Source organism: Ixodes scapularis, unplaced genomic scaffold (genome assembly GCF_016920785.2).
Source record: "Ixodes scapularis isolate PalLabHiFi unplaced genomic scaffold, ASM1692078v2 PGA_scaffold10__122_contigs__length_95168666, whole genome shotgun sequence".
NCBI lineage: Eukaryota > Metazoa > Arthropoda > Arachnida > Ixodida > Ixodidae > Ixodes > Ixodes scapularis.
In genome coordinates this window covers 8,282,761-8,310,612 of record NW_024609836.1, presented here as the reverse complement: position 1 = coordinate 8,310,612, position 27,852 = coordinate 8,282,761, and the positions used below count along the sequence as shown (strand labels likewise).

Below are 27,852 nucleotides of genomic sequence, written 5' to 3'. Positions count from 1 at the left end.
AACTTAACCCGAGACTGGGGTAGAAACAGAAACTTCAAAAGTAGAAGGGACAGAGACAAGTGAAGAAGAGAACTCTGTCCCTTCTACTTTTAAGTTTCTGTTTCTACCCCAGTCTCGGGTTAAGTTCCATCATGGTAAATATCCACCAGCTCGCCTGTACTTTAACCGTTTTTTCAAAAGTTTGGCTTTGAATCTTGAATCAAAGTGGATTTTGGATTGTAAAACAGGGTTGCCAAAGGCAAGTCTCAAAAGATCACGCGTGATCGCCGAGAAACCGCCAACCGCCTCTCGGTGTATCTGAACGGGGTCGCTCGCGAACCGCATCCGCGACCGCTTCGCGAACGCGGATCCGCGCGTTCTCAACCGCAAAGCGGCTAGGATCGAGCGGTTGGAGCGCGTTTTTGCCAACCGCTTCAGGACCGATTTCTCCCAACCGCTTTCACGAACCACAAAGCGGCAACCAATCACAACGCGACGCTGACGTGACGTCAGTGACTTTCGAAACAAGATGGCACCTGTCGCTGGTGAGGCGTCCAAGGCGCTGTAGTCCTAGCGCTGTAGTCTTAGCTTTCGACAAATCAACGGAGAAACTTGATGTTCACGTCCGTCACTTGAATCCGCCGCAAAAAGAATTGACTCGTAATTTTAACGGGCTTCGCACCGGTGATTTGGTTCGGGTAAAAGTGTGTTTATTATTCCGGGTGCCACAGCCCAAGCTCGCTGCCTTGTTAATCTCTGCCTGTAGATCGTCGGAACCCGCCCCTGATCGACCGAAATGTCAGCCTTTCTACCCACTAAGATAGTCGCGTGAATTATTGAAAGCTTTCGACACCGTGCATGACCACCACGAAGGCCGATAGAGACGTCGTGAGCTTGATTGCGTAGCCAACGCACTACCGCGGAGGGGGCGGGTACCTGTGCTAGCTCGACCTGTAACGTTTACTACTACTAAACTAAATAAAGGGAACCTATTCAAGGAATAAAGTGTACGTACCAGACAATGCAGAGGTAATCCATACGGCGTTTATTTGAGCTTAATGTCAAACAAACAGTAGACTCGATCGACAAGCGAGTGACGAGAGGAGTTTGCCACCAACGAAGCCACGACCGGCTAGCACCGAACACATTCCCCCGCACAACGGTCCACCCCACCGCTCGCAACTTCGAAAATGATAAGAGCGAACAACAACGAGGGGGAAAACTGGCCCTCTATCCCGAAAACAAGGTCAGCTATTCATGCGGGAAGGATCCACTTTGAAGAAAAGGTCAGGGGCATCCTGTTCTGAGTCAGCAAGGCGCGCCTAGCTGGGCTTTGCTTGTGGGCGAAGTCGAGGGAATCACTGGCGAGGTTGGCGGGTCCAAGCTTCTTTTTTCGCTGCCTGAACTCGTGATGCGTGTGTACAACCCGGGGAAAAATATTCCGAGTGCCAAAATAGCAAAACTTTGGCTTTGGATCTTGAATTAAAGTGGATTTTGGATTGCAAAACAGGGTTGCCAAACGCAAGTCTCAAAATATCACGCGTGATCGCCGAGAAACCGCCAATCGCCTCTCGGTGTGTCTGAACGGGGTCGCTCGCGAACCGCATCCACGACCGCTTCGCGAACGCGGATCCGCTTCCAGTGTGAATGCGCCATAAGAGCGGCGCTCCAAAAAACGTCCCATTCGACGATCAATGCCCGCCTCACGTGCAAATTCCCAAAGGGAAAGCAGCGCGTCATGGGCTCGATTGTCGTTGGCAGGGCTGTTCCAATCCTGCAGTGACGTGATGTGAGGCCGGAGGTAACGATTCCTCAGGTCGTGAAAGCCAGGACATGACCATAGCCCGTGTTCGACGGTCGAGCGAGCCCTTGTAGCGCACGTCAAGCACCTAGCTGTTGGATAACTTCGGCTCCTTCTTGTGGTTCGTCGTCTTCGCTGTCAACGGGGGTTCGATGTGTGCGTCTCCGGTAGGTTCGCCATTGGGCGAGGATGTCCTTCGTGAGCGCGACTCCAGCGCCTGCTTTATGGATCAGAATCTGGGCGCCACGCGATTGTCGCTGCGGCAACGGGTGGTCGTTGACTCGCACTAGGATCCTTCAAAGTGCGTCTTCGGTCCTGCTTGACCGCCCTGATGGGGGTGGCCGGATCGGCGGTGTTCTGGTGCGTGTCACAATCTGGGATGCCGGGACAGAGCGGTCGTCCTCGCTTTCGCTCGCCAACGCGTGCGCGGCTTCGTTGCCGATGCCGCCTGCGTGTCCCAGCCCCCAGTCGACCCTCGATCTCCACACCGTAGCGTTCACAAAGCGTGAGGCTCGCACTCTTGATGTTGTGGATGAGCGTTCCAGTCCAAGGAGTATTGCTGAGTCGATTGATAGCTTCCCTGTTATCTGCGTAAATTATAACACGCTTACCGGCCTATCGTATTAGTCCCTGACGCGTCTCTTCGTACTGCACAAAGGTTGTCTGACAGATCGAGCTGGCTTGAGCTTGGTAGGTTGTCATATTGGTGGACACAATTGCAGTTCTCGAGTGGTGAGATTACTGCTGGTTTGCTCCTTCGGGTGGCAGCGTCCCAGGCTACATTTGTGAACACCGCGCTTTTTGTCTCGCCTGAATGAGAGGCCTCAGGCCTGTGCTGTGCGCTTCGCCTGGCGGTCCTGGGTGTTGCCTTTCCTGAAAAGAGGCTCGATGAAACTTGACGAAGACGCCTCATTACGGTTCCAGTAGTCGTGAGCATTGGGGCGCGTCTGGGGGTGATTGGTATGAAGTAAAGCGCGAAACACATGTACGACGAAATCGTCCAATCCGACGTCCGACCACGCAATACAACGGTCGGAGGCGAGGGTTTTCAACGCTCTCCGATGCTACGAAAACCCTCGCTCCCCAAGGTCATTCCGGCAGTCCGCACGTCGGATCGGAAGGTTTCCTGCTTCTTTGTTCTATACCGGCGTAGCTAGTGGTCCTTGTTGCGCGCCTCGATGAAGGCTCTGAGGGGCCGAAGGCAGGAGTCCCTATAGAGTTCTTCGACCCTGGTATGTCTTGGCCGGCCGGTTATGGCTCGCAAGCATTCAATAGGGGCAAGCAAGAAGTGCCGAATACGCTTCTTCATTGGTGCTCGTTTTCTTTGTCCCGGGAAAGGCAGGGTACGATTCGCTCTCCCGGAGCCTGAGGCCGAATTCCCGAAACTTTCTTACGGTAAAAAAAGTTCGTAAATTTACCTTACTACAAAGTTACGAACTTTTGAGTATTCCCGAAGCAAAATGTTCGTAACTTTGTCGTAAGATAAATTGACGAACCTTTTTGTCATAAGAATGTTTCGGGAATCTAGCCTCTGGTCTACTTACTGCATGCCCAGTAACTAAAACCTGCACAAGCCAACTTTTTTTTTATTCGGCATTTGTTTGCTTATGAACATTCGACTGTTGACTATTTTGTCTAGTTACTGTATGGCAAGGGCTTGTTTATGCCCACTCCTTTTTCCTTTCAGGTTTTTAAGATTTAGATCCTGGTCCAATGAGGTGTCAAAATTTCAGTGGCAAACAATATTGACATTTACTGAAGATGTTCTCTAAACGAACAATTGTAGTCCCCGTTCCTGTGACAGGCTAAAAAAAAGCCACGAAAAGCTTTTTTTTCCTTCCCCTTCTTTTCATATTCAAAAAAAAAAAAAAGGAGAAGGAGCCGTCTTTACCATGTATTTACTCGGCTCGGCGAACTTTAGATAAAGGAATAATCGTCATGAAAAAGTATATAATAAACTAAAATTTGTTCCTTAAACTTTTAATTATTTGTTACTGGGGGCCATGTTGCAAACGCAGTATTGACGGCAACTACTATTAGAAACCGAACCAATTAAAAAAAAAAATTGCAGAAAGGTAAAAGTTTTTTGTTTTTTTTTATAATTATATTCGATTATTTTTTGTTTTGTTTACTATTTTAAATTGGCACACAAAAAGGACGCATCAAGTTCTGCCTACGATGACGCTTGGAATAGTGACGTAGTTAAGGTCACGTCGTCACTCGTATCGTCGGCGTATCCATCAAGCACAAGCTGCCGAGATAAGGACGACATGATTGAAACGATGAAACGAGAGAATCAATATCTAAAAAACCATTACCTTTTGCAAATTCTTAAAGCTCGCCTCTCATAGTAATTGCCGTTAATACTGCAATGCCACCATGGCCGCTAATAACAAAATAAAAAATAAGACGTTTACAATTTTGTAATAATGCAAAATTAGAGCGCAGTTCTTGAGGAGGAGGAGGGGGGTACGGAGGGAAGGGAATACCGCTCCTCCCCCGCCCCCCCCCCCCCTCTTTCTCGCCTCCCATTTAGCGAGAAATTCAGCGAAAAATTTTCTGCTAAATTATAGTGAAAACTTCCCCGCTAAATTTAGCTGATTCCACCTAAATTTAGAAGGTTAAGTTTACCCACTAAATTTAGCGGGGAGATTAACGTCTCGCGTGACCTCAACACCAATTCAGTTTCCCCGCTAAATTTTGCGGGGAAAACTGTGACGTCCCATCATGTAACGAGCGCGGTTACATCGACGACGACGCCGACGCTGCTCAACCTGGAAACGGGCGCCTAAGAGGTGCGCTCTAAAAACGTGAGCGAACAAATTATTTTTATTACCATGACGATTATCACGTCATCTAATGTCCGCCAAGTCCGACAAATACGCGGTGAAGAGAAAACTCGCCTGTCACCCCTTACTTTTTAAGAATACTTGTTCGAATTAGAATTAAGCACCTTGTATGGTCCTAAACTGCAAAGCCCTCGTCGTTGGCGTCAGGAAAGTGTGTAACGTGATGATGATGATGATGATGCATGAGCGGCGTCACACGAACGTTGTTGCGACGAAATATCGCAGGCTGTGAAATGGCCAGGAGACAGGGGAAGCGAGACGGCAAAAATGAACGTACCGAAAATGGGAATCCCGATTGTAAGAATCAGCGCCGTCGCGATGGGACAGAGGTCCGTCTGCTCCAGCTGGAAGAAGGCCCTCCCGGAGACCGGATGGTCCTCCCGCACTGCACACCGCACCAGATCGCCATCTTGCACCTGCGAGCAAGGGGGGGGGGGGGGGGGGGGGTGGACATCAGAAGGTAGCGGGACACTTGTTTTGCAGCCGTGACAGTGCGAAGTTTCCAGGTCACGGGTTTCCAAGCACACATTTCGTGAATGTCGGTGGTGAAAGGGCGAGGAGATAGCGATGGTGCTTTTCCTTGTATTCGACGACACCCCACTCGAAAACAAAAAAGTATATCGGAGTAAGTTAAAGAACTAAGGGGATGTGAATAAAAAAGTCTACGAGTCGTGAGCAGAGCATGTGGAAGGGGAGGTGAAACGACAGCTTTAGATAGACCATTTAAGTAATTTCGATAATGGTACCCGATACTCCGCTGGCGCCTTTGCGTACGCATCGTATAGTTAGGGAGTTTTCGTAGATCGTTTTCGCCGTCCCGCAAGGCCCTCCGCAACCCGCTAGGATAGCGGGAACTCCACGATCAAGGCTATCGACGCGCAGGCGCAGTAGCAACTTCTTCGTTGCGGAACGCTTAGCGGAGGGGGCAACGCGGTCTACGAAAACTCCCTGTTATTAGGGAGTTTTCGTAGCCGCGTTTCCCCCTCCGCTAAGCCCTCCGCAACGAAGAAACCGCTAATGCGCCTGCGCGCTAATGGCCTTGGCTGTAGAAACCCGGATCTCCCAGCGGGTTGCGGAGGGCTTAGCGGAAGGGGAAACGCGGTCTACGGAAACTCCCTATTAGGGAGTTTTAGAATAGCGCACGCTAAAGCTTTGCGTACGCAAAGAATAGCGTCGTCGCCACAGCGCATGTTCCGAACGTAAACCGGGTTTTGCGCTTTGTGATTTCACACACGAAATGCTGTAATTTTATTTCACACACGAAATGCTGTAACTTTAGAAGAAACGAGTTTTTTGATCCAGAGTACTATATTGGATTTGTTTAAACATGAGAATGCGGCGCGAGCGGTTAACCGGTCGGTTCCGCTTGCGTCACCTCGGCAAGAGAGGTCTCGTGTACTGACCTTTGCACATCGTACCTTCGCCGAGAAATGTTCGCGCGTCACAAGCATCAAATCGCCGGTGATCGTTGCCAAACCGAGCACAATGTCGTCCCGTATTGAAGATCGATATCGCGAGGATGCCGCCGACGTCGCACTCACGACGCCGCCAAAGCAGCCGCCGACATAATCCTGGAAGCCGCCATTTTTTTAACCCTGCTCGTCTTGGCTTTAGCCAACTTCTCATCACGAATCCTCCTTGGAAAAGTGCAAAGACACTTTGCGTAGGCACGCTGTTTCCGAGAAATAGCGCACGCGAAGATTGCGCGCGCAAAGAGCAAAACCAGGTTTGCGTTCGGAGCATGCGTAGTGGCGACGACGCTATTATTTGTGTACGTAAAGCTTTAGCGTGCGCTATTCTAAAACTCCCTATTAGCTCCAGTGAGCTACCGTCCAACATTCAGCTTCGAAGCCGTCGCTTTTGTATTCATTGTGGCTTATCTCATACTCACGAGTCACAAGTCCTTTCTCCTTCCTACTGACCTCTCTTATCTCCTTGAGTTTTCCACCATCCTCGTACAAAAGGCACCTCTTCCGAGGAAAAAGGACACTAAAGGCAACTCAAGACATCCACCAGATTTTGATGCCGTCTAAAAATGCGTGATGTATCGGATATAACAAAGGAGGCTTTCTGTGGAACATAGACGTGTCTTAAAGCACACTGAGCCATAACGAAAGACATTAGATTAAAAAAAAAAGTGAATAATCGGAACAAGGCCAAGTTAAAAGCGCAGGAGCAGCCATATTTCGGTTGCTATCCGAGCTTGCAATCGCGCTCCTGACACTGCCCAAGTCGAATGCCGCCGTGGAGAGAGTATTCATTCAAGTGTCCCTCACAAAGTCAGATCTAAGGAACGGGATGTCCCTTCGAACTCTTTTCAAAACATCCTCTATATAAAGTTTGCTTTCCTTGGAAAGAAAGAGTGATGTAAGGACATCAACCTTACTGAAGAATGTTTTGCCCGTTTTAACACGGAAATCATGTATGAAGCTTGTCTGCTGAGCACGAGCGAGTGTTTCATAGCTATGTGACTGTAAAAACGCGTGTGGAAAATTTTGGTACTTTCTTGTTTTTGAAATAAAAGTTTTTAGTACATTTCAAGATGTTGTACATCTTGCAAACTGCTTCTAAGCCTAGATATGCAGACGCCGTGCCTTCGCCTTGAGCACGAACATTCATGCGCAAGATTTTTTGGACTCTGCAGATAGTTTAAATATGGCTACATTTGGGCATTTGGCTGCTTTTGGGTTACACCTTCTGGCATTTGGCGGTTTGAGCTAAAACCTACCTGGCAACCATGGGCGGCAGGGGCATCACTATGGTGAACTAGAACACTATGGTGTCAATAAAGCGCGTGTAAACTCCTCCGTTCACGTCACGCGGTTGGCGTGCGGGTGCGCCCTCTGGACGTCCTGAAAGCAGCTGACATCGGCGTTGGAGACCTGCGGATGCACACGGGCTGCGATTCCGTTCATCGGCCTGCCATACCGTTCTTGACACGCAGTCGTCTTACCATGTCACCGGGCCGTAAGCGCACGGTGTCGTCGCCCCTGTACGCACAACATGTATGCACAACGTGGTTGCCCAACAACAAAATGGCTCTGCCGTTTTCCGAGCATCGCGCTCACGCCCTTCATGCACGCTCTAAGTCACCTGATTAACCTGCACCTGGCAGAAGAGAGGTTTCGGGAATGTTCACCCCACGGAAAAGTGCTGAGAAGCTGCATTCAGCATGTATTTTTTTAATATATATATAAATAATATTTGCGGCGAAATGCTCTCTCATTCCTTCGAAAATGAAGGTGGTGGCAGCAGCGCTTTTGGTTAATTTTTCTTTTTCTTCCCGAAGTGCACTTTTAAAGTTTCCGCCAATGTGCGTAAGTTATATTGTGATTCCATTCTTTGTTAGTACCCGCACTTGCGAAACTCTCATTACGATTACGGTAGGACGTAATTCTTCTAAAATCTGGCACTCGCGTCCAATTTATATCCCGCGCTGGCCTCCCGTAGGGGACGTCATAAGCATCCATCACGGGCCTTGTTATGATTGTACGACGGATGGGCTCAAGTGAAGAGCTGCTTACCACACCCTTGATGGTCCCGGCCCACCTGGTGAAAGCGTAATCTTCACAGTCGCAGCTCCACGGGTTGCCGGACAGCCAGACACTGGAGAGGTTCATCTTGGACACAAGGTCGGTAGGGAACTTCGCAAGACGGTTGTTTGCCAGGTTCAGGGACCGGAGGTTGGGCGACCTGACGGCCAGATCGTCGTCGAGTTGCCGCAGGCGATTTCCACTGAGATCGAGTACGGCGGTCTCCGTGGGAAAAGTGGAGGGCAGCTCTTCGAGGCTTTCGTTGGCGCAGCTCACGCGAACGTCCATGCCGAACACTTCGTCGTCGTGGCATTCGCAGGTGCAGTTGGCGTCGCATCCCTGGGGCCAGGCCTTTAGCTGCTCCGGGGTCAGGTCGTATAACAGCCTGCCATGAAACCTGGGAGGACCTTGGCAGATGGCCCAGTCGGGGCTCCGGGTGCCCCATGTGGCGATGAGCCACGAGAGTCGACAGTCGCAGACGACCGGGTTTCCTGCCAAGAAGGTCGGCTAATAAAATTCCGCGTTCGCGGCTTACTTCTTTTTTTGTTTTCTCAATGTGACAGGTGTTTTCCTCGAAATTTATTTGATTTAACAGGCTCGATATTTTTCAGTGGAAAATTTGGGTGTCTCACAAGAGCACGCGTGTTTAGTGGGACACAGGAATGAGATTCCGAAGCCCAGAGGGAACCTTGGCGCGACATAAGTACTACTTGGAAAACTTGCCAGTATCGATCACAAAAGGAACCCCGAATAAATAATCATAAAGAATAAACCCCGAATAAAGAAACTCGCCTCGTGGACAGTTCAGGGGGGCTGTATTCTGGTTAACCATAAAATAATGTTGAAAACTAAGAATTCTTTCGGTTGTAGCTTGAGTTTTCGAGAGCAGCCTTAATTCGGGATTTTTCGGACGTCTTTGATTTTTTATAAAACTGGACGGGCGGCTATTTTTTGGGGTTTATTGGTATATACCAGAAACAGGAAACACTTCCCCTCATAACGTATAAAAGAAGCAACGTTTCAAAAGCTAAGTTGGCCTCGGTGAGTAGGGAACGCTTCGTGGAGGCGCCAGTCTGGCAACCAGTGGCACGCTTTGAAAGGGGCACTGACACCATAAAAGTCTTTTCTTTTTCTTTATTTTTTCTTTGTCTAAAACGATGCAAGTTGTAGCCATAGACACGCAAAAAATACCACAACGCAGTAAAGTTTTTCCACGCGCACGGGCGCCTCTCTATTTTTGGTGTTTTTCTCTCTTCTCACCTTTTCCCTTTTTTTTTTATTTGTGACGTAATTGATTATAAAATATAGAAGCTTTGTAAGCGTCATTTCTATAGTAATTAATGGCGGCATTCATAAAACATGTTTTTTTTTAACGCAATTGCGAACACACTGCGGCACTTCTTTTTGAAATACCAAAAATCGGAGCCCGGAGTGATGTCGCCTCCTGGCTTTTTATCCTCCCTCGGATAACATGCTGGCGTTCGGCACATGCAACACTGAGGGTGATCGGTGGGTTCGGGAATCAGACCCACCGATCATCATCGTTTTCAATCCTTTCGGATAATAACAACACATGATGTTGACCTGTCAGCGCCCCTTTAGGCCGCGGTAACAGTGCTCATGCATCATGCACAAGCGCACACTGTCTGGGGCGTGTCTCTCCCTTGTACGACTGACACATTGGTCAAACAAAAACCGTCTGCAGACATGTTGGAAGCATGCATACGTATTAAGCAAACATGCGTCGAGAGTGTTGGAGGCGTGCCCCACACAATTCCGTCCCGTCAGCAGACCGTGTCTTTTGTATGCTCTATGAGCACTACGACTACGGCTTTAGGCAACGTCATTAGATTAGCTCAGTTACGGAACTGCTCATAGACGCTGCATGCACGAGCAGCACCCCCCTCACTCCCCACGACTCGCCTGGCGTCGTTCGACGCGCCACACGGGCGCTATGACAACTGAAGTGTATTCTATGAGATACGCAGGTTTCCAAGCGCAGCGTCTATAGCCGGGGAAAGGTCAAGAACGAAGTTGACGCTCCTCCCACCTTTTTCCACTTTAGCAGAGCGAACGCTGGAGAGGATGTCGTCTCCTCTCAGCGTTCTCTCTGTTAAAGTGGAAAGAGGTGGGAGGGGCGTCCACTTCGTTCTTGACCTGTCACCGACGATAGATGGCGTTCCACCGTACCCTATGAAACACACATTTATTAAACGAAAATCTAGATGGCTCTTGGAACGACAGGAGGCGGACTGAAGTGAGTGAGGTGTGGAACTCCCTCCCGGCGGGAGTTCCACAACTGATGCAATCCAGTAACGTTGGCTTAAGGCGAGGCTTGACTATCACGTGATTGACACATATATAGCGGCACGATAGCGGAGCCCACAGGCTGCATTTTTAAACGTGCCACGTTTTCCGCAATTTTTCATAAAGAGAGAAGAGGAAAGGAGGCACACTAACCGTGGATGACAAGGCTGTCCAACTTGTCCAGTGATGCGGGAAAGCTGCGCCGAGGAATCGTCACTAGCTGATTGAAGGACAAAGAGAGGAACTGCAACAAGGTGGAAAGTTGGGCGAGTTGGTTGATGGTCATATTGAATGGGTTAAAACAGCGCAGAAAGACGAAGGACCAGTAAAAGAAACCACACAGACACAGCGCTGACTTACAACTGAAATATTTACTGCTGAACCATTCAGCAAGTAAACTTGAAGGAATACAAACATAAAAGCAATCGCCCCGAAAACAAGTCATCCTCCACTCAAGCCGACACGTGGCTACACGTATTTCCCCGCCCTTCTGATGAAATTCATTTCATCACTAACTAGAGCAAGTGATGGAACACTAATACACTTGCCTGCGTCATGGTTGGCAATAAAAAAAGCTTCGTCAATCTCCCGAGCATACTTATTTTTATGTCGGGCTAAAATCTTAATTTCATTAAACACTGGAGAGCACGCACATCTGTCACAGTGGACCGCTAGGTTGCCAGACGGGGAGGAGCGTAAGGACAGAGAATGTTCTCTCGCCCGGTCGTTAACACATCTCCCCGTCTGCCCAATGTACACTTTTCCACAGGACAATGGAATAAGGTACACCACCCCACACGCGCAGGCGACAAATGGGTTGCGGTGCTTTACTTGACACTGTGTACCCACGCGGCCACCTCGATTCACGGCTGCACACAGCCGCCCCAACTTAGCTGGAGCCGAAAACACAACTGGCACGTTGTACCTACTGGCAACCTTCTTGACACCATGGGACACCTTGTGCATATACGGCAAGACCACAGGTCTTACCGTTGGTTTTTGTCTTGCCTCAGTACTAGCAGGGCCTCTAAACACCTTAACCAAGGATTCCACGACGCCCATGACAACTCCCAAAGGGAACCCGGCATTTGACAACCTCGTGACTTGCAACAAAAAACTGTCACCACACCTATGGTGGCATGACTTAAACAAGGAGGTACGGAGACTGGACAGTGCAATGGCTCTCTTCACTGTCTTAGAGTGCGCGGATTCATAAACTAAAAGCCCCTTTTTAGACCTAGGCTCATAGGCCCAACACAAATGCGAGGGCTCACATCGAAGATTGATATCTAAAAATTGTAGGGCACCCTCAGAAGTGGTCTCAGCCTTAAAGTTTAGTCCCGGAGAACAATCCGTAAATACATGTAATATCGAGGCAATCACACTTTCAACGTCTGTGTTATCGTTGCTTTTCAGCACAATCAGGTAGTCATCAACATACCTCAACACTTTGACCACCCTATCGTCCAGCCGCTCAGCAATTGCCCTGTCACACTTAGCCAAATAAATGTCACTGAGTACGGGCGCAACATTCGACCCAATGCATATGCCGCTCTTTTGCAAAAACGTGTTGCCTTCAAACGTAACAAAGGTGGACGCGAGGTAAAAATTCAGTAGTTCAAGGAAAGAATCACTCGCAATCCCACAGGAACTCGAGAAGGCTACAGCCCCAAACGTATCAATGCACTCCTCCACGGCCTGCATGAGCTCAGAATGGGGAATTGCATAAAACAAATCTTCCACATCAAACGAAACCAGCTGACACGAGCCAGGATTATCTTCCCGTAGATAATTAACCAAGGCTTCCGAATTGCGAACAACAAAAGGGTCATCCAGCATAAGTGACGACAAGTGGCGCTGCAGAAAGCTTGACACATGCACCTGCCAAGAACTTTTTTGAGTGACAATGGCTCTTAAAGGCATCAACTCTTTGTGGGTCTTTACCGTGAAGAACGCCTCCAGACTAAGACCTTTAGCTGCTGACACAGACTTTCTCAGCGAATCCAGCCCCATGTTACTGCATAACTGCACAGCACGCGCCTTAACCTTTTTCAAATCAACCCCCGACACTGGCCTAAAATTCTTCAACATCGCCTCCCCGGCCTTCTCCAAGAACAACCCCTGAGGCGCCACGACAAAACCCCCTTCTTTATCAGATACCAGCAACTTTAACCGCGAGTCATTGAAAAACGATACAACAGCCCCAAGATTCATCCTTCTCACCTTTCTCCCAACCCCTTTTAAAAGCCCTTCCGCACACTCCAACACGCAACGTTCCCTGCTTTCCTGGTTCGTTTTTTGAGACACTTGTCGCACCAGGCCCAGCATCTCCGGAGGCCGGACCAACGGCTCGGTAGCAAACCTGGGACCCTTCTTCAAAATGTTCACAATCTTGTCAGGAGATTGACGAAGCTTTTTTTATTGCCAACCATGACGCAGGCAAGTGTATTAGTGTTCCATCACTTGCTCTAGTTAGTGATGAAATGAATTTCATCAGAAGGGCGGGGAAATACGTGTAGCCACGTGTCGGCTTGAGTGGAGGATGACTTGTTTTCGGGGCGATTGCTTTTATGTTTGTATTCCTTCAAGTTTACTTGCTGAATGGTTCAGCAGTAAATATTTCAGTTGTAAGTCAGCGCTGTGTCTGTGTGGTTTCTTTTACTGGTCCTTCGTCTTTCTGCGCTGTTTTAACCCATTCAATATGACCATCAACCAACTCGCCCAACTTTCCACCTTGTTGCAGTTCCTTTCTTGTACATCGGGCTCTTTTATGTGTTCTCCCAATCAACCCCATCATGACATCTTCTACATCAATGCCATCGCCGCGGCTACGTGCAAGGCAAGACACTTCGGATACGCAGTGAGACAAGGCATCCTCCCGCCTGAAGTGGCTGCTCTTTTCGGTTTGATGGGGCCATCGTCTGGACATGCCAAGCGCATGTGTAAGATTCTACGATCCGAGGCCTGGCGACAGGTCAGGCTGCTTCAGGATGGCCTAAGGGTTTGGTGCTATCGGACTTCGAATGAAGAACGTGCTGCGGAGAGGAAGCTTCGACGCTGCAGAAGGGAGTCTGCGATGGCGACGGAATTTTTATGGGAGCGTCTGCGTGCTTCGCTGCCAAGGAAATCCAGGCATCATCAGGAGGGGAGTGGGGGAGGCAGCATTGTGTTCCTGGGTGGTGCCTCTGCTCCTGACAAGATTGTGAACATTTTGAAGAAGGGTCCCAGGTTTGCTACCGAGCCGTTGGTCCGGCCTCCGGAGATGCTGGGCCTGGTGCGACAAGTGTCTCAAAAAACGAACCAGGAAAGCAGGGAACGTTGCGTGTTGGAGTGTGCGGAAGGGCTTTTAAAAGGGGTTGGGAGAAAGGTGAGAAGGATGAATCTTGGGGCTGTTGTATCGTTTTTCAATGACTCGCGGTTAAAGTTGCTGGTATCTGATAAAGAAGGGGGTTTTGTCGTGGCGCCTCAGGGGATGTTCTTGGAGAAGGCCGGGGAGGCGATGTTGAAGAATTTTAGGCCAGTGTCGGGGGTTGATTTGAAAAAGGTTAAGGCGCGTGCTGTGCAGTTATGCAGTAACATGGGGCTGGATTCGCTGAGAAAGTCTGTGTCAGCAGCTAAAGGTCTTAGTCTGGAGGCGTTCTTCACGGTAAAGACCCACAAAGAGTTGATGCCTTTAAGAGCCATTGTCACTCAAAAAAGTTCTTGGCAGGTGCATGTGTCAAGCTTTCTGCAGCGCCACTTGTCGTCACTTATGCTGGATGACCCTTTTGTTGTTCGCAATTCGGAAGCCTTGGTTAATTATCTACGGGAAGATAATCCTGGCTCGTGTCAGCTGGTTTCGTTTGATGTGGAAGATTTGTTTTATGCAATTCCCCATTCTGAGCTCATGCAGGCCGTGGAGGAGTGCATTGATACGTTTGGGGCTGTGGCCTTCTCGAGTTCCTGTGGGATTGCGAGTGATTCTTTCCTTGAACTACTGAATTTTTACCTCGCGTCCACCTTTGTTACGTTTGAAGGCAACACGTTTTTGCAAAAGAGCGGCATATGCATTGGGTCGAATGTTGCGCCCGTACTCAGTGACATTTATTTGGCTAAGTGTGACAGGGCAATTGCTGAGCGGCTGGACGATAGGGTGGTCAAAGTGTTGAGGTATGTTGATGACTACCTGATTGTGCTGAAAAGCAACGATAACACAGACGTTGAAAGTGTGATTGCCTCGATATTACATGTATTTACGGATTGTTCTCCGGGACTAAACTTTAAGGCTGAGACCACTTCTGAGGGTGCCCTACAATTTTTAGATATCAATCTTCGATGTGAGCCCTCGCATTTGTGTTGGGCCTATGAGCCTAGGTCTAAAAAGGGGCTTTTAGTTTATGAATCCGCGCACTCTAAGACAGTGAAGAGAGCCATTGCACTGTCCAGTCTCCGTACCTCCTTGTTTAAGTCATGCCACCATAGGTGTGGTGACAGTTTTTTGTTGCAAGTCACGAGGTTGTCAAATGCCGGGTTCCCTTTGGGAGTTGTCATGGGCGTCGTGGAATCCTTGGTTAAGGTGTTTAGAGGCCCTGCTAGTACTGAGGCAAGACAAAAACCAACGGTAAGACCTGTGGTCTTGCCGTATATGCACAAGGTGTCCCATGGTGTCAAGAAGGTTGCCAGTAGGTACAACGTGCCAGTTGTGTTTTCGGCTCCAGCTAAGTTGGGGCGGCTGTGTGCAGCCGTGAATCGAGGTGGCCGCGTGGGTACACAGTGTCAAGTAAAGCACCGCAACCCATTTGTCGCCTGCGCGTGTGGGGTGGTGTACCTTATTCCATTGTCCTGTGGAAAAGTGTACATTGGGCAGACGGGGAGATGTGTTAACGACCGGGCGAGAGAACATTCTCTGTCCTTACGCTCCTCCCCGTCTGGCAACCTAGCGGTCCACTGTGACAGATGTGCGTGCTCTCCAGTGTTTAATGAAATTAAGATTTTAGCCCGACATAAAAATAAGTATGCTCGGGAGATTGACGAAGCTTTTTTTATTGCCAACCATGACGCAGGCAAGTGTATTAGTGTTCCATCACTTGCTCTAGTTAGTGATGAAATGAATTTCATCAGAAGGGCGGGGAAATACGTGTAGCCACGTGTCGGCTTGAGTGGAGGATGACTTGTTTTCGGGGCGATTGCTTTTATGTTTGTATTCCTTCAAGTTTACTTGCTGAATGGTTCAGCAGTAAATATTTCAGTTGTAAGTCAGCGCTGTGTCTGTGTGGTTTCTTTTACTGGTCCTTCGTCTTTCTGCGCTGTTTTAACCCATTCAATATGACAAAGAGAGGGTTTGCAAGTTGTTTAAACTTTCGAAAGCTCCACCTTCGATCGCGCTGATATTGTTTCCGGAAGCGTAGAGGGTCCGAAGCGCCGGCACGTTATCAAAGTCTCTTCGTTCGATAACCTGCAAAAAGTTGCCGTTGAGAATCCCCCTTTTCACAGCCGTCAAATGCCTCAACGATCCGTTCAGGCTGAAGATTCGGTTGTTTTGAAGTTGCAGGTCTTGCAAGTTTGATAGACCCTCGAAACAGCCCGTTCCCAGCCATTCGATTCTGTTCTGACTGATGTACAACTGCGCAAGGTCGGAGTTTTTCAGGAAAGTTCCGTCTCGAATAAACGTAATCTCATTCATGGTAAGATTCAGCACGACCAGTGTAGAGAGGTTCGTGAAGGTATCGGTGATATCTTGGACCTTGTTCATGGAGAGCTGGAGTGCCAGAAGGGCGTGCGTATGGCTGAAGACACCTTTCAGGCTTCTGATGGCGTTGCCTTCCGCGTTTAAAGTAGCGAGCTTAGACTTCTTGTGAAAAATGCTTTCGTTGAGAACTGAAATATAATTGTTGGAGAGATGGATTACTTCGACGTTGTAGAGTTTTTCAAATGCTTGTGGATGAACTTCGGAAATATTGCAGTTGTTCATGCCCAACCATCGTAAGCGCTTCCACGATCCAAATTTTGGAACTGATTGCAGCGGATTGTGGTCAACTTGAAATTCGAGGATTGATGCATTCCGAGAAGACAGCTGATCAATGTTCAAGATGTTGTTTTGTTGCAGAAGTAGCACCTTAACACAAAGACGAAAAAGAACAGCATGGAAAGGTGAGCTTTTTGTGAACCAAAATAAAGAAAACATCAATTCTTTTTCTGACCATAATCTCAACACAATATTCATAAAGTGTTTAAATTAACGAAAACCATGGCTCCGCATCAAAATTAGCGACGGATATTAAAAACCACTTACTAACCGAAACCCTACACGCAAACGTAAAACAAAAAAGCTAAGAAAATGCATTGCTTTAGAAACTACTGAGAATATATAATTTTTGTCTTTATTTATAAAGTCGAAACGCTGAAATTGGCTACCATCCAGCGATGATGAAAGCTTCGTTTCCTGAAAGTGGATGCGTATATAATATTACATAAAATAGTTAGACTAGTTACACGCAACTTGAAAAACAAAACACACGTGAGGACAATTCTCATATCTCTGGGTCCTTATCCGTCCTCGTGCTATTGGCGCCTCTTACCTTAAATATAATGTTAAATTTCACACCTTTATAAACAAAAAGAATAGTCGTGATTAGACTTTCCGTCAAACGTAATGAAGATGGCACGGCACGAGTGTTTTTTCAACGATCAGCATGTTAGCCCTGAACTTAGTAGAGCTATTTCCCCGCAAAATCATACGAAAGAATTGTGACGTGAGACTGTGGCGTCACATTACCATGACGTCAGCTCACGTGACATGACGTCACATGACACAGTGGCGCCATGTGACACGTGTCGTTGCGATGTGCTTGGCCTTTTTAGTGTCACTTGAACTTACATCACGGTAATGTGTCGTCACGTGTGACGCTGATTCACATGATATCATGACGTCATGTGACGCTGCGATGTCACGTGACGCAATTACTTCACGTGATATTGTGACGTGGTGCTGTTAAACCAACACGGGTAAAGAAGGTCCGTACTCCTATATAAAAAGCAATCGCTTAAAAACTTATTTTTTCACCTCCAGCCGCCGTCACACGCTAATAATACCTATGCTAATACATAGCTAAAGGACAGTCCGCTCACACTGTCTCACGCGCGTTTTAAAGCATAAAATAATTTTTAAAGCTATCCCCCAATCCCAAAGTTTTTTTTTGTCCGTGAATTTCTCGCTAAATTTAGCGGAGAAAGTGGCGTCACGTGATCTACAACTTTTGGGGAAATTGACGGCACGCGACCTATACGTCAACTCAGTTTCCCCGCTAAATGTAGCGGGAAGATTTACGTCTTGCGGCGAAAACATCAATTCCGTTTCCCCGCTAAATTTAGCGGAAAATCGACGTCACGTGGCCTATCCAATTTACAACTTATAATAGTTACCCGCTGAAGTTAGCGGGAAAATTCGCGTACTGTGACCCGGACATCAATCCTGTTTCTCCGCTAAATTTAGCGAGGGAAATCAACGTTACGTGACCGATTCAACCATTCAGGTTTCCCGCTAAATTCAGAGGGAAAATATACGTCCCGTGACTCGCCAATTCCCTCACCCCACCCCTCTCCTTTTCTCTTCTCACCCCTGCCCCTCCTAGCAACAGCTCCTCGATAACCCTACACCCGTTTTAACCTCAAGAAAGAAGTTTTGCGCATTGTTCATACGCGGCGCGAAGTAGTTCTTACGGGATTTCGTTGTCGGAGGATAAAGCGATGCTTTCGGTGCTTGAAACGTGTACGTCTTGGTAAGACAACATATATCTTGTCTAAAATGCACTTACATGTACCTTGGTACTCCACATGAAGGAGAAATGGCAGGACTTTTTTTTTTCCTATGTTTCTTGAGGTGAAAAGGGTATAGGTCACGTCGCTCCCAGGGTGTTAGACAGCATGTCAGGCATCATAGGAGTTTGAAGGTAAAAGTCGCTGCCAGTTGTTTTACTTGTAGGACGGCCCTGTCACGATGGTCATTCAGACACCGTCTGCAGACACGTCATGTCTGCAGGGAACACACTGTCTTTCGTGTGTACCGTTAGTGCGACTGCGTCTTTACGTGCTCCTCTTTGATGGGCTGACGAATAAAAATCAATCTGCTTTAAATCGTGACTGAAACTATGATTCAATTTGCGATTTATATCATGCCAGTTTTACTATGATGATTTAAATGAAACAGTGAGTGCGAAAATAATATCGGATATATTTTTTTATTTACCGCCTGTTTGTAATTCATCCAACTAATCACTATTCCTAGCTACCGTAATTTAAATGACGTTAGTCTGATTGAATCAAATGGATCCGATTTTCTTTAGACAAAACCGTGATACCTTTTTCTACCTTTGGCCCCAAAGAGTATGGTGCAACTCGGACATTTGGATGCATGTACGCAGGTGTGCTATCCCATGGGCGGATGCGCATGCAGGCACACAAAAAACGCACACCTGCGCACGTACTTGGAGGCACGCCTAGGATACAAGCAATGTACGGACACACACGCGCAAACGCAAATGGTCGCGCTCAAGCAGTAACACCCGCGCAAAAAAAAAAAAAAAAAGTTATTAATATACCTTGAACAAAATATAGCCCTTGTGGGACTTTTTTTTTTTAAGTTTTTCACCGAAAAATGTTTTTTCGCGCAATATTTACGCCATTAGACGCAATTTAGGCGGAGGTCACGGCCCGCTCTAAGCCCCGCCCATTACTACCGGATTGGCTTGGCCGCTCGGCTGAACACGCTCGCAAGCCTAGTGTGTCCTCGTCGCGACGTCCGGTGCGTCTGGTCTGGCGCTTGACACCGCCTGCTAGCCGTGCGAGCACACGCGCGGCAGACTCCCACATCGTCTACTACCAACGTTATTAGATTAGCTCAGTTACGGAACTGCTCATAGACGCCGCATGCACGAACAGTACCCCCCCTCACTCACCACGACTCGCCAAGCGTCGCTCGACGCGCCGCCAGACGGCTGCTTTGGTAACTGAATCAGGAGACGAACGTTTCAACGTTACTAGCAACGTAAAAACCAACGGAAAAAAACTCTCTTTGTAATAACTTTTATCGCAGTTTAGTACAAAATGGGGGGCGCGTGATGTTTTCTAAAATCTTTAATTCGCAAGGTTTTGCGGTACAATTAATATTGTTTTCATACAACCATGCCTCAGCGGCGCGTCCGCTGGGGAGACGGGGGTGGCATCCCTGTAACTCTTTCCACTGTATCTGTTTCGGCTCCGAAATGGCCGATTGAAGCCAAAATGGTTGTCACGTGCAGTTCCTCCAGTGACCGCCGCAGGATAAATGGCGGCGTTGTGATCGCCATTTGGCGCTCCAGCTGGGCTCTTTGGAACGCATAGTCATGAAACGAAAATATAGATGGCGTTTCGAACGACGCTAGGCGGATTGAAGTGAGTGAGGGGAGGGTACCCCCCTCTATGGGAGTTCCACAACTGAGGTAATCCAATAACGTTGTCTGCTACTCCACCACCGTCTACGGTCGTCTGCAACGCCCGTAAGGCGCCGCCTTGAAAGCGTCACGTAGGCGTCCGTCTGCTATTCCGTCTCCGTCTAAAAACGTCTGCAACGCTCGCAGCACGCGACCATGAAAGGGGCATTCTGGCGTTCCATCATGCACGAGCCATGGTCCAATACAAGCGTTCGTCAGCATCTGTAGATATGCGGCAAAAGGCGACCGAAAAGACTAAAAACATCAACACAATAAACCCGCTTCCCTTTCCCCTTCTTTATTCTTTTCCTTTTCGTGGGCGTCCACGAGCAAGGTGAGTGAGCGTCATGACGCCCAAATAAAACATGGCCTAAAATATTCTGTAGAAAGGTGGTTAGTTGGGCGAGTTGGCAATGATTATGGTTAAAATTAACGAGTGCTCGGGTGCCCCCGAGCCAGTGGCGCCTTGGCACGATCTTATAGATCGACAAGCGGAGCGGCTCTGTTTACCAACACGGCCGGAAGGCCGCGCATGCCCGGTAGCTATGTGGGCAAAAGCAGCCCGGCTCTCCGTGTTTTCGCCATTGCATTCTATGGCGTGCGCTCGTTGTTGGCGTTGTAGGGGCGCTTGGATCTTTATGTGTGCGTCGTATTTCCTCACAAGGTATGTCGTATGCTATGCCCGACTATTTGAGCTCGCGGCCCGAGCCTGAACGGCGGCGGTATCGAAACAAACTGTGCGTGGACGGCGTTGCCTACGAGGATCCGTTCGCCATAAACAAGGCCTGCTGGACTTCCGACGTAAAGTTGCTGCCACGGAAGTCGACGGCTCACGTCGTCGTATATTTAGTTTTTTTGCCAAGCCAGTTCACGGCCGACATGGCGCAAGCGTACAAGACTCTCGAGGTCTACGATTACTTCGAGTCGGTTACCGCACTGCCGGCGGGATCAGCAGAAGTGTGTGTATTCAATAATTGATTAAATACACACAGCGTCTTCAAGTCAAGGTATAATACATTTCCTACCCTACTGACTTCAAGGCATGACAAGCAGTAACGGTTTGTGCGTTCTGCAGTCTTGGCGGTAACGGGTTACAAGTAACGGCGTTGTTGGTAACGCGTTACTTTTTTCAGTAATGTAGTAACCTACTCGTTACGTTTTCGACACAGTAACGGGTAACGTACTTATGTTACTATTTCAAGTAACGTAGTTGCGTTAGTCGTTACTACTTCCCAAGTCTTAAAGGGATACTACAACGAAATTTCGGCGCTCATTTTTTTGTCTATATGTGTTCAAAAGAGCAGTATCACATGGAACATACCAATATCTTGTTAAAAAAGTCTCGAAAAGGAATTTTAAAACGAATTAAACGATTAGCAAAGAGCACCTGGTGGATGTCGCTAACGCCTCGTTTGTAATGCTCGTCTAGGAACCTTGACAGCTAGTGACGGAGGTTGTCTCGTCTCCGGCCACGACGAGAGAAGGGGGAAGGAGGAACTCCCCTCTTCCCGAGAATCCCTTTTGTGTGTCGCAGAAGTCGCTATTGTCCCCCTAGAAGATTATAGAAGATTAACCCGTCACTCAAAATTCGTACAAAAGCAGCCGCTTCGGTGGCTGGAACGACTAGGCCATCCTCTGGACGTCAGCCTCGCCGTAGCTTTGCTCGTCTTGAGACGACCAACGTCACGATTGCGTTGGATGTCACGTGCTCTAAGCTGGGCCTTCCCCGAGCGCTCGCCAGAGTGGGCCGTTTATAACGAAAAATACAGCCACCAGGATCAAAATACAAACGTGAGATTGTCATTTATGGATATTGTGGATCATATTCAACCTATTTTTGAACACGACGGGAATATTTCAAATTTCGTTGAAGTATCCCTTTAAAGAAATTACACTTCAATTTTTTCCGTGTTTTAGACGTCAAGAAATGTTTTTCTTTGCGTTTTTCCTCGTAAGTATTTAGGTGAAACCATAGAAGGAGATAAAGTAATTATGTACAGTTGCTGCATGAACGTAATGTTTCTTGATATATGACCTGTATCGTAAAAACGGTAAAATGTGTTAAAATATAATTTAAAAAAAGGTAATGCAGAAGTAACGCGTGTTAGTGATTAGGTTGAACCAATTACGATGAGGTTCGATTAAACTGTTTATTTAAATAAAACTTTGAGGAATACACAAATGTATTTGATTTGTTCCACATGAACGAGATAAAACCGCCAAGTTGTCCGGACCACCCACGGGTTCAGTGCGTCTACAAATTCACACGGCCGCCTGATCGTTCGAACTTTCGTCTGCTCTTTCAAACTTGTCTGCTTTTTGTCGTCTGGTCGTTCAAACAAAAGCGGCCCGTGGGCCAAACGTTGACCTGGTAATTGCAATAAGAAGTAATAGCAGGCCTCAAAAGACTTAAGTAGGCTCTATGTAAACAGTAGATACAAGATATTGATCATTGGTACCGGTGGCCATCACCGACTTGTTACGCTTGGTTTGTTCCCGCTTCCGATTTTCAATATCGACGTCGATCATCGCCGCTGCCTTCTACACTTTTGCAGCACGAGCGACGTCGCGTCCGAAAATAGCTAGAAGAATCTCATCATGATTTCGGCGTCCATTCTGCGGCGTTCACGCGAATGAATCGCAAATTATTTACGGAAAGTTTAGCGGCGTAACAAGAATTGATAATTTCGCTCAGGCGATTAAAGTGGTAAGAAAGACATTGCGATGACGACGTGGAATCGACAATTCCAACTCGAAAAAGAGTATGCAGACTCACACAAACGCCGACAAGGTGACATTCGAATGGTTTGTTGACGTGGGACGCGGTGCTTCTTGCCCGTACTCCATTGCGCATGCGTTCGAACTGTCGTCTGCTCTTTCAAACTTGGCTGCTTTTTGTCGTCAGCTCGTTCAAACGACAGCGGCCCGTAAACCAAACCTTGACCCGGTAATTGCGATAAGAACTAAGTGCAGGCTTCAAAAAACTTTTGAAGGTTGGTTGGGGTAAGTAGGCTAACCGCCGAATTCAGAAACCTCACTCAAACTACACTCAAACTGAAGGGCCCCTCCACTTCCTCGAGGGCCGGCGCTGGCCAATCGCAACGGCGGATCCGTCCTCGCGATTGGCCAGAGCCGGCCCTCGCGCCTTCCTCGAGGAAGTGGAGGGGCCCTTCAGTTTGAGTGTGGTTTGAGTGAGGTTTCTGAATTCGGCGGTAAGTGTAAACAGATACAAGAAGATGTTTATCATTATTGTTACCGGTGGCCATCACCGACCTGTAATGCCCGATTCTACTTGCGGTTTTCAGTATCGACGTCCACCATCTCAGCTACGGTCCACGCTTTTGCAGTCCGAGCGACGTCGCGACTGAAAATAGCGAGCAGAATCTCATCGTGGGAGTCAGGTTTAGCGCCCATTTTGCGGCTTCCACGTGAAATGAATCGCCGCACGTCACATTATTCACGCAAAGTTTTGCCTCGTTAGTTTTGCTGAAGCCGCACAAGTAATCGGACATTGTTAGGAGGACGTAGAATCAACAATTCCAACGCGAAAAAGAGCATGGGGACTCCCACCGACGCCGACAACAACGCAATTCAATGGTTTGTTTATGGGCGACGGCGGGCTTCTTGCCCACCATCCACCGCGCATGCGCGGCGCCGGTGGCGTCCTCTAGGGGCGCTCCGGTTTGTTTGTAAACATGAGTTGGTGTATAGAAGGGTTACAGTTCTAGAGCGGTGCTGCGTCTCGCTCGGCGTCGTCCGATGGAATGCTCTTCTCCGTGAGCGAGGGCGGTCGCCTCCGAAGCTGTTGCTTGCGGGCACGCACGCGGGGCTCAGGTTTCACAATACCCGGGCCCCCGTCTTGGGGGCCCGGGTATTCTCCAGGGACCGTATAGCAACTTCTGTCTGGGAGCAGCCGGGGTCGAAGGCCACTTACGAGCTTTTGCATTCTTTTCTGCTTTAAATCTCTTGATCGTTAACACGTGCGTTACTTTTTATCGGTAGGGGCCCGGGTATTCTCCAGGGACCGTATAGCAACTTCTGTCTGGGAGCAGCCGGGGTCGAAGGCCACTTACGAGCTTTTGCATTCTTTTCTGTTTTAAATCTCTTGATCGTTAACACGTGCGTTACTTTTTATCGGTAGCGGTAACGCGTTCCTTTTATTTTTAGGTAACGTAGCTCAGTAATGAAGTACCTTTTACTTGCGAGTAACGTATTTCGTTACTTTTTTTCGGTAACGCCTACAACACTGCCGTTTTTTGTCGATCCCCTTCTGCTGGGTAGCACGGGCGTAGCGAGCCTCCGACGAGCGCTTGGCCGGTGCTTTGTGCGCGAACACCATGGAAACAAAATCCGGGTGGTACCGGGTGGTACATAAGCAAGCCTCGGGACGGTGATTGAAATGGAAGCCGCACTTGCCTTCAAGAAAGTGTTTGCCGCACAAACGGTCGTTCGCGCGAGGCGACCATTGTTTTCTATCCACGGATATTACGCACCTTCTATACCTTTCAGAGTCTGCCGGGAACTTGTGGAAACCCACTCCGCTGCTTTTCTTGTCCATTTCGGTGCAATTAACGGCAACCCAGCTTCGCGGCATGCTGAAATGCGATGACGCCCATACGAAACGTGCGCGCTTTTGCCCACACGCCGTGCTCCGGCGCGATCGCAGCGCCGCCGCAGCTCCTTGACGTCAAGCCCGCGTGTCGGTCTATAATAATAATACTTTATTTCCTCTCCAGGGAGCGGAGGGGCAAGGACAAAAAGCTGCATACAGCAACTTGACGAGGTCCCTGCCCCGATACAAACGGCAGAAAGAGTAGGCATGTTCTATAATCACTCATTTACAAAAATAATGAAACAAGAAAAACAAAACTACACACATACAATAAAAGTTAAGCAGTGGTCAACCAAAAAACGTGTGGGTTAAAATTTGTTAGTCAGAGCTAGCGAAAGACAGAAACACGGACGTTATGTGGGACTAGCTTCAGGTATGACGTGATATTGAATCAATTCGTTTAGTAAGTGAGGTAGATTGTAGCTTGTCGATTGAAGTCCATATGATGTACGAAATGTCGGCACAAACCATGGTTCTGCATGTCGTGTATTATGACTTGTGAGATGCTTGTTTAGATTAAAAAATTCAATTGTAAAGGTGTTGTTTGCGAGTTGGGCAGATCTGTAAAGGCATGTGAGTCTGAGTTTATAAAGGAAAGATATATTTAGAATGTTTAACTGTTGAAAATAATTAGCGGTGCTCTCATTCCATGCGAGATTTGCTATTATTTTAATTGATTTTTTTTCTTTGCACGAATGAGGTTAAAGGGACCATGAAATGACTTTTTTACTTTTTCCAGATAACTTTTACATTAAACCGTCAATGTTCACTGAATGCCGAACAGGCATCCGTTTTCGTCTCGGTTTATTAACTTCTACACAAAAAATTAATGAAATATCGACTTTTTCTTGACCGCAAAACAAGCCGTGACGTACGCTATTTCCGGAACCGGAACTTCTCTCGGCAGTAGGAGATGGGAGCATTAGTGGCGACGAGTTGGGGTGCGCCGGTAGGTTTTACTGCGCCGATGTCACCGATGTATTTTCTGAATCGGCGCCTCTCATCGCCGCATCGCAGCTGAGCGAAATTCAACGAGATATGTTGCGCTACAGCGACAGCATGGGACTAGTCCCATACACCGGTATGCCTGTTGGGAAGTGCAGCGAGTCTTCCGGTGAAGACTCCAGAAGTCAACCCAACTGTCATTGTTGGCAAAAGGCGGCCAGTGTCAGTCGTTTGCAAAGCGACGTAGATGGAAACAAATTGCCGCGCCGTTTTTCGCGGTCTCGGAGACGCAGGAGCGAGCCGACGTTAAAAAAGATACGTTTGAACTACGAGTGTCAGCAAGAGCCACGTAAATACCTGTTAACACTCGGAGCGGACGCGCGCGTTTGATGGAAGTGCTGTATTCGCGCTGTTGGTAAGCGCTTCGGGACCGATCTTTTACGATTGCAACTCGATACTGACGCGACACTCGGCAAAGAAAGGTTGGACCGGTATTGCACGTATACCTCTCACGAACTTTTACAGCTCGACAGTGACGTGCAGTCTGTCAGGATAAAAATGGCATACCAATAACAAAGTGTACATACCGTGTTACGAAGATAATCCATACAGCGTTTATTTCAGCTCTATATCACACAAAACAAGAAGAGAGAATCGACGAGGGTCCCTTTTCGACGAGTGTTCGTCAACACTGCCTCGGAAAACAAGGGGAAGAGATTGACCTCACCTCTTAACGTAAAATTGAGGTCAGCGACCAAACTATTATACGGGAAGGGTCCACAAGGGTACCCCACAAGGGTAGCGCGGGCATATTCCATTCAGCACGCCAGCCGGTCGCAGGCAGACAGACGGTCTTGCGACGAAGCAACGCTGCGCCGAGTCGGAGTGCCTGCTAGGCCTATATTCTGAGAGCTTCGTCGGAGCGCGATTCGCGGCTGTTGTCGCTCTTCTCGGGTGTTTGTGGATCCAGCGTTCTTGTTCGTCGTGGTCTGTTTTAAGTACATTTTTTTCTTGCTGCTTGAAGTCGGCACGCGCGAGATGAACACGTAGAAAAATTAACGTTCAGTCAGTCAGAGTTTTGAGAGGAAGGAAACAAAAGGAAATAACCGTTCTGAACTCGGCCCTGCCAGCCCTGCCCTACTGCGCACGCGCAGTAGTTGCTTCGTTTACCACACGATAGATGGCGCTTGGTTTTCAGCATTATCAAATTTGGCAATTTTCGCCACACATCTCTAATTATGCTACAAAATGTGGATCTGAATATTATTTAAGAATCTTTTAGGAAACATTCGCCGGCTATTTATTGTTTACGATCGCGGTGCTGGTGAGGTAGGCTCTTACCCAATAGGCGACGTGGATTCGGCTGACGTGCTCCATTTCTGCGGATGCATCGTAGTGAAAAGGCAGAGCTTTCGAAGGAAAGAAGTCGCAAAAGAGTCCAGTTTTCTTTTAAAAGTTCTATAGCAAATAATTTTTTTTGGCTCCCTAGTTTTGTGTTTTTGTGTTTCTTTTCACACCTTTTACGACGTGCGGTGGATGAAATTAGATTTTAAAATCATTTCATGGTCCCTTTAAGTATGTTGTTTCGTAGTTGTACCCTATATGAGATGACAATATGTTAGATTAGGAACAACAAGAGCATTGTATAACATTTTCTTAATATTGCATGGTAGGCTGTATCTATGTTTATTTATCCGCCCATTTATTCTGTTTATCTTTGTACGGGTGTGATTTATATGAATGTCCCACGTGAGATGCTCGGTAAAATAAACGCCTAAAGATTTTATTTTACTTACAACTTCTATTTTCTGGTTGTCTAGATGAAGATATGTTGGCCTTCAAATTAATTTATTTCTGAGTCTAAAGAAAATCGCTTTAGTTTTATTAGGGTTTATTTGCAGACAATTTGCGTCCATGTATCTTTGCAAATTTCTAAAAGAGCTATTTGTTTCTGAAACCACGTCAGTCGGGTCAGTACCAGTACTACGAAAAGTCATATCATCGGCATAGGCTATTATTTTTGCTGATGTCATTATGTTAAAAACGTCATTAATGTAAAGTATGAAGAGAAGAGGGCCTAATGTGCTGCCCTGGGGCACACCTGTTGTAATAGTATCAAGTGGAGAAAAAGAAGAGTTTATACAGACGCACTAAGAGCGATGCTGCAAATAAGATTGAATTAATAATGCTGCGCTTCCTCTAATACCATACGCGTGAAGTTTAATGTTCAGTATATTATGGTTTATGTTGTCAAACGTCTTAGTCAGGTCAATAAATATACCAAGTACGAGTTTTTTTTGTCTCAAATGCTTCAACAATTTGTTCTTTTTCTGTTAACAGTGCGGTTTCTGTTGATCTCTATTTCCGAAAACCAAACTGT

General features: G+C 47.7%; 3 protein-coding genes across 3 annotated transcripts; 1 reads left to right on the top strand and 2 right to left on the bottom strand.

Moving 5' to 3' along the window:
• Positions 1 to 10,929: 10,929 nt before the first annotated feature.
• On the bottom strand, positions 10,930 to 12,869 carry LOC121834881 (the record flags this gene model as incomplete). The annotated part of the gene is made up of 1 exon (XM_042288785.1): positions 10,930 to 12,869. A coding segment is annotated over one exon (1,932 nt), but the record flags the coding sequence as incomplete, so codon positions are not given.
• A 313-nt stretch (positions 12,870 to 13,182) lies between these two features.
• On the top strand, positions 13,183 to 15,599 carry LOC121833753 (the record flags this gene model as incomplete). The annotated part of the gene is made up of 1 exon (XM_042287304.1): positions 13,183 to 15,599. A coding segment is annotated over one exon (2,409 nt), but the record flags the coding sequence as incomplete, so codon positions are not given.
• Positions 15,600 to 15,768: 169 nt separating this feature from the next.
• Positions 15,769 to 16,419, bottom strand: LOC121834880 (leucine-rich repeat-containing G-protein coupled receptor 4-like). The gene has a single exon (XM_042288784.1). It carries the CDS (start codon positions 16,417 to 16,419, stop codon positions 15,769 to 15,771), a length of 651 nt encoding a protein of 216 aa, XP_042144718.1.
• Positions 16,420 to 27,852: the final 11,433 nt, after the last annotated feature.